The 13641-nt window shown below is 41.3% G+C and overlaps 1 protein-coding gene across 1 annotated transcript in view; it reads right to left on the bottom strand.

The window, feature by feature from the left end:
- Window positions 1-13641, bottom strand: part of Vtcn1 (V-set domain containing T cell activation inhibitor 1) — a 70733-nt gene that overhangs the window by 16974 nt on the left and 40118 nt on the right. Inside the window, exon 2 of the mRNA XM_021158813.1 lies at window positions 5374-5438. Within this exon, the coding sequence (XP_021014472.1) occupies window positions 5374-5438 (65 nt within the window). The remainder of the gene's footprint in view (window positions 1-5373; window positions 5439-13641) is intronic.

Below are 13641 nucleotides of genomic sequence, written 5' to 3'. Positions count from 1 at the left end.
AAAAAAAAAAAAAAAGAAAAGGTCATTTGATCTAGTTAGGGTTACAACCCACAAGTTGAGAACCACTGCTTCCTAGCTCACTTGTTCTGTTTGCTCGGCTACTTCTTTTCCTTTTACAATTAAAGCGGGGCTGGAGAGATGGCTCAGCGTTTAAGAGCACTGACTGCTCTTCCAGAGGTCCTGAGTTCAAATCCCAGGAACCACATGGTGGCTCACAACCATCCACAATGAGATCTGATGCCCTCTTTTGGGAGGTCTGAAGACAGCTACAGTATTTATTTTTATTGTATACGAGTGTTTGCCTGTGTATGCTATATACATATCTGATGCTCTAGGAGGCCAGAAGAAAATATGAGATCTTCTAGAGCTGGAGCTACGGGTGGTTGTGACGATGTATGTACTGTGTGGGGTCTAGCAACCAAAGCTGGGTTCTCTGCAAGAGCAGCCAGTGCTCTCAACTGCAGCGTCATATCTCCAGCCCCTTAGCTACCTTTGTTATATAGTCCACCTGCCCCTGGATGGTACCACTCATAGTGAGCTCTTCCATCAAATAACAATTAAGGAAATGCCTAACAGACAAGGCCTCTGACCTGAGCAATTCTTCAGTTGAATTTCCCTCTTTGTTGGTGACTCTGGGCTTGAGTCCAGTTGACAGCTAGCACTGCTATGACAATGGAGCAATTCCTACCATCCATAGCTCTGGTCACATGAGGAAAGGGATGGGAGACATCATAGGTAAGCAAGTAGTAGTCTCAATATTGTCACACAGGTGAGAAATGTTCAATTGCTTCTCCCCTGTAGAAGCAGGGATATTTGGGGGTGGGTATAGGAAACATGAGGTAAGCATTTCATAGAAATTGTGATGGGGAGCACTGGATAAAAGTTAGGAAATGAACTGTCCTTTGACACAATGCAGTATAGGTTTTTATACATTTCAGTGGTGTAAAACACACTAGAAGCCGTTATCTGAGGGTCCTTGTAGCAATGACTGTAGTGCAGCTGTGCAGAATGCACCATAGTTCATGACTTAGTGACAGAAACACACATCCTGCTCCAGGCTGGGATGATACCTATGGGTAGGTACCATGCTAGCCAAAGAGGAAAATGGGCGTGTAGCAGTTGCTTATACGAGGAAACTAGGAAAGATGCTAGGTCAGGAGAAGGAAAGGAAAGATGTAGGGATATGGCAGAGTGTGGGCATCTGGGAACATGGTGACTATATCACTCTGGGTCCTAGTTCTGTCACTTTCTGGGTATGTGACACTGGACAAGACCTTAATTCATGCTTTTACATATAAAATGAAGGTGTACCCTCATGAGGTCTTTAACAGAACTAAATGAAACAATCCAAGTAAGGGCCTAACGCTGTCCCCGACTTGCCATGCTAAACTTTAAACCATGGATATGGAAAACATTGACTCCAACTATTTCGGACAGCGGATCGAGGCCTTGGGAGGTAAGAAAGGAATGTCTCACTGAATGCTTTGCTCTTAGTGGCTCATTTTAAGCCACAGAGGTAAGAATGCACATCAGACCCATTTTATGAATGAGCATAAAGAAACTCTGAGGCTAGGGACTTGCTTAGTGCCCTGTGTCTAGCAAGCAGGGGAGTCAGGATCAAACCAGTCTCATATGGCACTTAGCCCAGCTCCTTCTAGCATGTTTTGCTGACAACTAAGTTCAGACTGAAATATGTCAAGAGTCAACCCATTTTAAAGATATCATCACTTTAAGAATAAAAAAATAGGGCTGAGGGTGTAATTCAGGGACAGAGTACTTGCCTGGTATGTTTAAGATCCTAGGCTTGATCCCCAACATCACAGTACATAAATATAAAAAATTTAAAAAGACAGCTAATGATTATAAATATAAGAAATGAGAAGAGCTATATTTACAAATGACTGTGGTGGTGTTTTGTTTTGTTTTGTTTTGTTTGTTTGTTTGTTTGTTTGTTTTCGAGACAGGGTTTCTCTGTGTAGCTCTGGCTGTCCTGGAACTTACTTTGTAGACCATGCTGGCCTCGAACTCAGAAATCCGCCTGCCTCTGCCTCCCGAGTGCTGGGATTAAAGGCATGCACCACCACGCCCGGCGACTGTAGTGTTTGGAAATATCAAATATTTTCTAAACAAATCGAATAATCTTTCTGATAAGTGACTAGAGGCATATCCAATTGTCCAAAGTTGGAGCATTATTAGATGTTATCTTATGACTGTTTGTCTTGACCACCCTAGCTTCAAAAGAGGTCTACCTTGGGGTGGTCAGGAAATTGTGCGGATCCCAAGAGGCACTAAATGAATGTGTTGATAATAGAAAATGTGTATTAATAGCATTTGTGGTGTCAAAATGGGGCAGCCACTTGTCACATGAACATGTTGGGAAGTTAATGAGTAGTCTCTAGGTTCTCACACATTGATCCTGAATATTTTAACAGCAAGAAAACTGATTCTGCAAAGTTAAGTTACCTCCCAAAGGGCATGCCATTGTCAAAACTGAGGGCCATCTATCTCTGATCCTTTCCCCCACTGTGTGGAACCATTGGAGAGGCCAGCAAGTGACTGGTATTGCAGAGCTGGAGGTGTTTACCGTGCCCAGGGACCTTCCTGCCATACCTCCATTCCTCCTTACACCTTTTAACTAGGGGTTAAGAGGGGAAGACCCAAGATTTAGAGGCAGGAAAATTGATGAAATAACGCAAATCAAATGAAGGTAATTAAAAGGGAAGATGGGTGGGCTCCCAATACTATGGTTCAGTTTGTGATTATTAGACTTCATGATGGGGCAAAAATGATATGCATTCAGTAAAAAGTATACTCCAAAATTTGACCTTTTATGTGCTTCTGTGCTGGTGATGCTGGCACCAGTAGCTCCCACTGGGCTACGTGTTTACAGAGCCAATGGGCACACTCCGCAGTGTGTTGTGTGCCAAGTATGCTATGTGACAGGTTGGGTGTATTAAATGCACGGAACTTGCAATGTTTCCAACATATAATTGGGACTGGAATGTATCACCATTATAAATCAAGGACCATCTGTATTAGAATGAAACAGACCAGCAAGTTCAGAAATGTATTAGCACACACATGGATCGCTGTTTTATGATGATGGATGCATTAGAGGGAAGAATGTTTTCAATTAATGGCATTGGTTCTACTGGATAACCACATGGAAATATTGAATCTTGACCGGTATATGGTAAAAGCCACTCTAGATGGTTTGTGAGCATACTGTTCACCAATAAAACAATGAAGCTTCTAGAAATTTGGAGATTTTTCAATTTTACCTCAAGGAAGGTAAAATAAATAAATAAAAATAAATAAATAAATAAATAAATAAATAAATAAATAGATTAGATTAAGTTCTGCATATGAAGGAAAAGATTGATGAATTTGGCTATGTTAAAATGAAGACCATTTGTTCATAGAAATCTATTAGAGGGAAAAGGCAAGCAAGCCATAGATCAGGATAGACCTGACAATCCTCACAGCCAGTTCCCAGCCCGAACTACAAGTCGGAAAGAAAAACAAGTGACTGGAAACGTGGCTCCCTGGTTAAAAGTGCCTACTGCTATGTTCGTAGCAGCCTTATTTATAATAGCCAGAAGCTGGAAAGAACCCAGATGTCCCTCAACAGAAGAATGGTTACAGAAAATGTGGTACATTTACAGAATGGAGTACTACTCAGCTATTAAAAAGAATGAATTTATGAAACTCTTGGACAAATGGATGTATCTGGAGGATATCATCCTTAGTGAGGTAACCCAATCACCAAAGAAGTCATTAGATATGCACTCACTGATAAGTGGATATTATCCCAGAAACATAGAACACCCAAGATACAATTTGCAAAACACAAGAAAATCAAGAAGAGGGAAGACCAATGAGTGGATACTTCATTCCTCTTTAGAATACGGAACAAAATACCCATGAAAGGAGTTACAGAGACAAAGTTTGGAGCTAAGATGAAAGGATGGACTATCCAGAGACTACCCCACCCGGGGATCCATCCCATAACCAGCCACCAAACCCAGACACTATTGCATATGCCAGCAAGATTTTGATGAAGAGACCCTGGTATAGCTGCCTCATATGAGGCTATGCCAGTGCCTGGCAAATACAGAAGTGGATGCTCACAGTCATCTAGTGGATGGATCACAGGGCCCCCAATGGAGGAGTTAGAGAAAGTACCCAAGGAGCTGAAGGGGTCTGCAACCCTATAGGTGGAACAACAATATGAAGTAACCAGTACCCCCAGAGCTCGTGTCTTTAGCTGCATATGTAGCAGAAGATGGCCTAGTCGGCCATCATTGGGAAGAGAGGCCCCTTGGTATTGTAAACTTTATATGCCCCTGTACAGGGGAACTCTAGGGCTAAGAAGTGGGAGTGGGTGGGTAGGGGAGCAGGGCTGGGGGAGGGGGAGAGGGTATAGGGAACTTTCAGGATAGCGTTTGAAATGTATATAAAGAAAATATCTAATAATAATAATAATAATAATAAAAGAAAGTTAAAATACTCAGAAAAAAAAAGTGCCTAGTTCTCTTTCACAGGTCCCAAGTTTGACTCATCAACTACACTGAGCAGTTCACAACAACCTTAACCCAGTTCTCCAGGGTCTAACACCCTCTTCTGGCTTCCTTGGGCACTGTACTCAAGATACTATGTATAGCCACATAATTAAAAGAACAACTAAAATCTTTCGAAACACCAGAGAAACTCAATTTTAAAGTAAATAGAATAGATTTTGATGATAAGGAAAGTGGGTAAGAATACTTATGCCTTGTCTTAACAAACACATATAGCAAGTCTTGTTTCATTCAGGCCTTGTTGTCACTGTTTAATAACCAGATATTAGAGGATAGAGATGTAGGAAAGTGACAGCTGAAACTATAAAGACTAAAATCATAAAGTGACAGCTTGGTCACAGACCAAGTTAAAATAAGTACATTGGCCCTAGTCAGGCAGTTTATGAAAAACAGCAAACAACTAGCCTTAGAGAAGACAGCTGCTGGCCTAACTACATCGTAATTAACAGCATCCATAATAGATGCTCTATAGAGACATGGCCTATCAGAAGAGGGATGTGAGGGCTTCCTGTGGCTGACACCAGCTAACTGCCTTTGAAGAGTGGCTATTGTGGCATGTATTTCCTACATGGTGTGGAAGTCATGGTCAGCTCTCCCTTTACCTGAGGCTCCTGTTTAGGAGGGAGTAATGCCTATGGAGTTAAATGTGTAACGTAAAGAGGACCCAGTATAGAGAGCAAGTGTCTGCTTTGAAGTCTTCTGGGGAGAAATCCTTTCCTTCACATGTCCCAGTGAGTGAGAAGAGGTTTACGGGAGATGGACGCAGTGTGGACTGTGGTTAGATGGCACATACCTGAAATGCCAAAGCCAATGATGAGTGCGATGGCCCCAGCCAGGATGATGATGATGTTAATAATACTGTGGACAGAAATGGAGAAACACGAAGTCACTTCTCTGTTGTAGCTGACACAGTGCCTCACAAGTGCCCCCATATAATATATGCCATTTAAGGCATTCTCAAGCTTTTCTCTCACATGAGCTCCTCCTACAAATAGGTATCTTAGAAAGAGGTCTTGGACCCTGATATAGCTGTCTCATATGAGGCTATGCCAGTGCCTGGCAAATACAGAAGTGGATGCTCACAGTCATCTATAGGATGGAACACAGGGCCCCTAATGGAGGAACTAGAGAAAGTACCCAAGGAGCTGAAGGGGTCTGCAACCCTATAGGTGAAACAACAATATGAACTAACCAGTACCCCCAGAGCTCATGTCTCTAGTTGCATATGTAGCAGAAGATGGCTTAGTTGGCCATCATTGCAAAGAGAGGCCCATTGGTCTTGCAAACTTTATATGCCCCAGTACAGGGGAACTCCAGGGCCAAGAAGTGGGAGTGGGTGGGTAGGGGAGCAGGGTGGGGGAGGGTATAGGGAACTTTTGGGATAGCATTTGAAATGTAAATAAAAAATATTTAATAAAATAAAAAGCAAACAAAAAGAAAGAAAGAAAGAAAGAAAGAAAGAAAGAAAGAAAGAAAGAAAGAAAGAAAGAAAGAAAGAGGTCTCAGTGATGCCATGCCCATCCCACTGGAGTCCAGGCACAGGTGAAGAAACTTCCCTTTCATCTGATAGTGTCATCTTACTTCTCTATTTCCAGATCAGAGAAGGCCACTGTTGGAGTCAGACTGATGGTAGCAATCTTTCCATATTGCCCAATGGCACATGAAGAAAACTTACATTCAGCCCAGCATTACCCTTAGCAACTCTGCCCACCTCCTTATATTATTGTTTTCTTTTCTTGATTCTTTCTGGAGACTTTCACCTCTCCTGGGCTTGCCTTTCTGCCTTGGTATCCATTCATAGATGATCTACCATGCTTGTAAGTCCTCGGTGACTGTCTTCTGCCCTTTATTTTAAATGAGTGGGCTGGTGATGTGTGATACAGCAATAGAGCATGTACTTAGAACCACACATCTGACTTATCTACTCCACAGGCTGCCTACAGGCGTCCCACCTTCCACCCTACCTCCATTCTTTGAGGACTCCACCTCATGGTGCAAACCCAGGGTCCCCTTAGCTCTTTCCCACTGACTCTTTCATTTTTCCCATCTAGGCCATCTCCATTCCTTTGTGTCAATTGCTGATCTGTAGAAACACTTTCTACCAGAGAAATAACAACAGTAGGGACTCACCATTCTTCTTGTCCACCATTCCAGCCACTCTAGACTTGCTCTTAATCTACCTGCAGGACCTTTCCCCCCAAAATCCACTTCTGTCAGGCAGTGGTGGTGCACGGCTTTAATCCCAGCACTTGGGAGGCAGAAGCAGGCGAATTTCTGAGTTCAAGGCCAGAACAGAATGAGTTCTAGGACAGCCAGGGCTACACGGAGAAACCCTGTCTTGAAACAAACAAACAAACAAACAAACAACAAAAACAAGCAAAAAATCCACTTCCTGGGTACTCTGCCTATTGACAGAGAAGAACAGGTTTTCTTCCTGGGACCCTGTCTTCCTTCTGCCATCTCCACCTTTCCTCTTAGCTCATATCTATCTCTTTGTGTTACCTGCCACCTGACAGAAGCAATCTTTATCTGAGACCCCTTAGCCACCATACTTTTCTAGGATCCAAACTGGGCAAGAACAAACACAGAACAGAACTATCCACTCAGAAAAGACCAGCTATCTATGCCAAGAAATACCCCAAACATTATAACTACAGATGCCTGGATCCCCATGCAAAAACAAACATGAATACTCAAGACAATATGCCTTCTCTAAAAGTTAGTAAAACTATTTCAATAAACTCTGAGAAATGCAGTTTAGCTGAAGCATAAGACAAGGACTTTGAAATAGCAATTATGAATATGTTTGAAGACATTAAAGAAGATATGAATCAATTCTCTAATGAAGACGGAAAAAAACACAAACAGTTAAATGAAATACTGAAAACATTTTAAGACTTCAAGACTTGAAAATAGAAATAGAACCACCAAAGAAAATCCATGCTAAAATAAAACTGGAAGTGAAAATGAAAAAACTTTAGCAGTCAAACAAAAGTCACAGAGATAAGCTTCTCTGACAGATTACCAGACATGGGAGAGAGGATTTCAGGTATTGAAAACAAGGTAGAAAAATGGATACCTTAATCAAAGAAAATGTTAAATCTAAAAAAAGTCTAGGCACAAATCATCCAGGAAATCTGCTACATAATAAAAAGACCAAACTGATGAACGGTAGAAATAGAGGAAGGAGAAAAGATTAAAGTCACAAAAAAATGTTTTTAATAAAATTATAAAAGAACATTTTCCCAATTTAAATAAAGAGATGACTATCAAAGTCCTAGATGCACACAGAATACCAAATGAGAAGACCAGAAAAGAAATTCCTCATGAAACAATCAAAACCCTGAATGTACAGGACAAAGAAAGGATTTTAAAAACTGTAAGTGAAAAACAAAACAAATAACATCTAAAGGCAGACCCATTAGAATAACACTGAACTTTTCACTGAAAGCCAGAAAGACCTGGAGAGTTGTTCTACAAATTCTGAGATGAGAGCCTAGATTACTATACCCAGCAAAACTATCAGTTACATTAAATGGAAAAAGAAAAGCATTTCTTTTTTTTTTATTTTTTATTTTTTTATAATTTCTTTGTTTGTTTGTTTGTTTGTTTGTTTTTGTTTTGTTTTGTTTTGTTTCCGAGACAGGGTTTTTCTGTGTATCCTGGCTGTCCTGGAACTCACTCTGTAGACCAGGCTGGCCTCGAACTCAGAAATCCACCTGCCTCTACCTCCCAAGTACTGGGATTAAAGGCGTGCACTACCATGACTGGCTGAAAAGCATTTCTTTCTTTTTTTTTTTTTTAAGATAGATTTATTTTATTTATAAGTACACTGTAGCTGTCTTCAGATACACCAGAAAGGGCATCAGATCACATTACAGATGGTGAAAAGCATTTCCTGATGAAACCACATTTAAGCAGTATCTAACTATAAGTCCAGCTCTACAGAAGACATTAGCGTTAGAATGAAAACTTAGGTTAGAAGAGGTTTACTACATCCAAGAAAATACAAGGAATAAATACTCTCAGAACAGTGCATCAAAGACTGGGGGAAGGAGCGCACCACCACAACAAAATAATAGAAATCGATAAACACACTTCATTGATACCTTTCAATATTAGTAAATTGATAGTTCACAATGTTAGTAAAAAGACAAAGAGTAACCAGATTGAATTAGAAAACAGGATTCACTTTTCTGCTGTATACAAGAAATATAGTTTATCATAAAGGATAGATATAATCTCAGGGTAAAATGATGGGAAAAGCAATTCCAAGGAAATGGACCCAAGAAGTAAGCAGAAGGTATTTAATAGCTGACAAAATAGATTTCAAACCAAAAACAATCAGAAGAGATAGGAAGGGATACTACATATGCATTAAAGAAAAAAAAATCAAGAGTATATTGCAATTCTAAACATTTATATACCAAATAGAAGGGCACTGTGGTGTTTTGAATGACAATGGTCCCCATGGGCTCCTATATTTGAATACTTAGTCATCAGGGAGTGGCGTTACTTAAGAAAGAAAAGAAGGTAAGGCCTTGATGGAGAAAGTATGTCAGTGGGGGTGGGCTTTGAGGTTTCAAAGTCCAAGCCAGGCCCAGTGTCTCTCTCTTTCTGTTTTCTCTTTTTCATAGTTGCCTTGGTCATGGTGTCTCTTCACAGCAACAGAACACAGACTAAGAAAGAAGTTGATACCAGGGAACAGGTATTGTCGTGGCAGGCCTGCCTGTATTGCTTGTTGTCAGAATATGGACTTTGGGACTTTGATTAGGAAAGCAGTTGAATGCTTTATGTGGAGTCTTACTGGGCCACACTAGTAAGAGTGTAGAAGACAGTGGGTCTAAGGGTGACTTGAATGGTGGAGGCCCAGCTAAAGAGGTTTCAGAGGGGAAGAATGGTAATAAATTATTCTTATATTTCCAAAAAAAAAAAAAAGAAAGAAAAAAAGAAAAAAATTGCTTGAGGCTAAATTGAAGAGGTTTGGATTAATGATGTTTGCAGGGGGAATTTCAAAACAGCCTAATATTAACTATGTCATATGGTTATTAGTGGTCACACTTATCCAGATCTAGAATTAAAAGGATTAAACTGAGCAAAGAAAAATACAAAATGTACAGTGTGAGGAGAAAAAACGGCACCAGGAACTGTAATGAAGCTAAGCCCAGTGCTCAAGGAGATGGAAAGCTCCATATTAAATGGAATAGAGGGAGTGGTGACCTCAGGGCAAGATCCCTCCCAGATAAGCTTCCAATCTGTGAAAAGGAATTAAAGAAAAAGCTTAAGGCAGGGAAGTTCATGAAGAAACACCATTGCAGCCAACCTCACACACTGACCTCACCCAGTGAGAGTGCGTGACTCCAGCACCCCACTCCTATGTGTGATGTCACAGTCTCTGTGTTTGTTGGGTTGTCCCCTTTCATCTCTAATTTTTATTCATTTGGATCTTCTCTCTGTGTCCTTTGGTTGATTTGGCTAAGGGTTTCTCAATCTTCTTGGTTTTCTCAAAGAACTAACTCTTAGTTTCTTCGATTCTTTGTGTTGTTTTTGTTTGTTTCAGCCCTGGGTTTGATTATTTCTTGCCCTCTAGCCTTTTGGGGTGTTATTTATTCTGTTGTTCTAGAGCCTTCAAGTATGTCACTACAGTATTAAATAAACCTAGCAGACATCTGCAGAAAACTCCACAAACACTAGTCTAGTGGATTTACTTCTTTCTTGGCAGCTCATAGGACTCTCTCCAAAACTGACCACACACTAGGATACAAAGCGTGTCTCAAGAGATATAAGAAAATAGAAACGACTCCCTGCACCCTATCTGACCACCATGGATAAAAGCTTGATATCAACAATAGAAACAGTAGAAAATATATAAACTCATGACAACTGAACAACTCACTGATGAATATAAGATGGGTCCATGCAGAAATGAAGGAACGTAAAAGCTTCTTAGGACTGAACAAAACCACAACTTACCCAAAACCCATGGGACACAGCAGAAGGAAGCCCACAGCAAACCCATGGAACGGGACATATGGAAGCATACAGCAAAAAACAACACAGAGAATCAAAGAAACTAAGGGCTAGTTCTTTGAGAAACCCTTAGCCAAATTAACTAAACTACACAGAGAGAAGATCCAAATGAATAAAAATTAGAGACAAAAGAGGGACATTATAACAAACACACAAGACCTGAACAGGTTTAAGCCAGATGGAGTGCCAGCACTGAATGGGGAAAGTGGACATACCCACCTCCCACCCAACCCCCGCCCCTCAATACCCTGACCAAGAAGCTATCTGCAATTGATCTCTGACCAGAAAGAAAAGATCAGTTTTCTCTAATAGAGTCTCACTGGGTGGACAAACCACACAGAAGGGCAGGGCGCATGCCCAGCAGAAGACAAACTCAGTTTTTCTATGGACTTTCTGTTTCATTTTGCTTTGTTTTGGCAGTTTTTGTTAACTAGTCTTTGATTGTTCTCATTTTTGGTTTTGTGGGTTTTTACTTGTTTTTTAAGAGAGGGAAAGCATAAAGTTGGATGGGTACAAAGGATCTGGGAGAAATTGGAGGGGGAGAAATCATGATCAAAATGTATTTATGAAAAAATGTTTTTCAGTTGAAAAAACCCACATATTTAGTGTGCTCAAGGCCTTAGGTTCCACCTCCAACACTACAATTAATATATATATATATATATATATATATATATATATGTGTGTGTGTGTGTGTATATAATATACATATTATATATATTTACTAAACAAAGTTTAGAATCTTAAATAATCAACTAAAAATAGAAAATAAAATTATCCACAATTCCATCATCCAGACACAAACACTGTTCGATTTTTGACATGAATTCTGACAACTGTTAATTAACAGATTAACAAATGACACTTGAGAAAGAAAATGCTAGATGAGAGGGTGTTGTTTCCACTCACTGTCTGCTTGAATTGTGTGATAGACAAGTTGTCCCACATACCACTTACAGCTTATATCATCCCCCTAGCCAATGACTTCATGTGCATTGCCTCTACTTCATGAGTGACATGGCGATTATGCATCTTCCTCAAAGTCACTTAGCAAGTGGCAGAGCCAAGGTTAGACTCTGTCTCTCAGATCTGCACTCAGTTACGTTGTCTAGTGATCATCAGAGTGGAGGTAGGTGGTAGGTGTGGGGAAAAATGTCCTTCTTATATACTTAAGCAGTGGTTGTCAGTGGGACTGTGGTAGGCAGCCTATTTTGGTTGAATGGGGCACGCTCTGGTGACCCAATAGAGAAATCTACAAGGAACGGAAAGGCGAGCCATGTTCCCAGAATCAGGTGCCAGTCCATAATTCTGTGACTCAGTCAGGCAATGTCCTAAGCTTCTGGCATTCTGGCTAGACTCCACCCCCACAGTTACCTGACTATAGCCAGGTATGCTCCGCCCCACAGTTACCTGGCAACAGCAAGATAGCCCAGCCCACTATAAGAGGGGCTGCTTGGCCCCTCCTTGCTCTCTTTAAGCCCTCACCTTTCTTACTTTCTAGCCCTCCTTCTCTCTTTCCCTTCCCCCCTCTCTCCACGTGGCTATGGCCTGTCCCTCTCTCTTTCTACCTTCTCTCTTTCTTCCTGCCTTTCTACAATAAAGCTCTAAACCATAGACTGTCTGCTCATCAAGGCCCACCGTGCTTGAACGATGAAATAGGCTTTCTCTTAATGACCTGCAGCCAGGACCAAGCACTCTCGCCCATGTGGGTTTGACCAGGGCAGAACAAAAGGCACAGGTCAGGGGTGCATTGGAAAAGCCATTTCTGAGAGGCTCGCCCTCTGCTGCCTGTCCTGCCATGGATAGCATCAGGAGTGAGTGGGTACGCAGCCGCAGGTGACTCACACAAGCCTCACACCCACACTGCGGTTATTCAACAGGCAGGACAAAAGAGCCCAGGGAAGCAAAGAATGTTATAGCTGGAGAAAGGATACACACAGCTTGATACTTTGTATCCTGAATGGGCTCATTGTACCTGCCTCCCTTTGGCTCAGGATAGGCCCATCACAGAGAGCTGACTTGCAAGGAAACCTGTGAGTTCACAGTTGCCTTGGAGTGCAAGCACTGCTGAGGTTCAGCCATGGGCAGTTAAGAGGTACTCTTAAAAACAGGGCACCTGCTAACCTGTTCCCATAAGATCTCAGTGACGGCTTCCCCTCTCTGTCCCTTACTCACCAGGCCTGAGAATAATTCATCAAACTGAAAGTGAGAAGGACCTTGTGGTGTAACACTTGCCTTTGTGAAGGCGTTTCCCTTCCTTTGACTATCTGATCACCTTCTGAGCCTCGTTTCTTTATAAGATGGGACATGAGCAATCTTCCATTTGCTCTGCTTACTAGAAACATGTCGTAGTTTGAATATATTTACCCATCCCCAACTCCTTAGGCTGGTACCACAGAATGTGACACTCTTACAAATGGGGCCATTGCAGATGTGATGAATTCAAATGAGATAAAATTGGGGTGGATGTCCTTACACAAAGGAGAATTTCAGCTGGCAGCATTGTGTATACCTATGATCCCGACTGGTCCAGAGGCTGAAGCAAGAAGGACCCGTTTTTGCCCAGGAACTCAAAACCAGTGTAGGCAACATGATGAGACAGTTTCAAAAAGTAAATTAAGTTAAAAATAACAAAATTGCAAAAGCACACACACACACACACACACACACACACACGGAGAACGCCAGATGAAGGTGAAGGCAGAGATGTATAAACTGAGGAAATCAGGCTGTCAGTCTCCAGGGTCCAGGGCAGACAGGAGGAGGTAACTAACCTAGCAGTCTGGACTGTGAGGCAGCACACTTACTGTTGTATAAACCACCCGTTTTGTGTCACTTTCCTATGTCTTCCCTAACTAACAAACGAACAAACTTCCTAACTAACTAACTTCCCTAACTAACTAACTTCCCTAACTAACTAACTAACAAAAGCATTGTTTTGGGACCAAACTGTTGATAGTTCACAATATCCAAAGGACTATCCACACATTACTTATTGCTACAAATAATTTTTATGTGTAGCTATTTGCTA

Source organism: Mus caroli, chromosome 3, assembly GCF_900094665.2.
Source record: "Mus caroli chromosome 3, CAROLI_EIJ_v1.1, whole genome shotgun sequence".
NCBI lineage: Eukaryota > Metazoa > Chordata > Mammalia > Rodentia > Muridae > Mus > Mus caroli.
The sequence above is the reverse complement of the archived record's forward strand: the minus strand, read 5'-3'. Positions and strand labels throughout refer to the sequence as shown.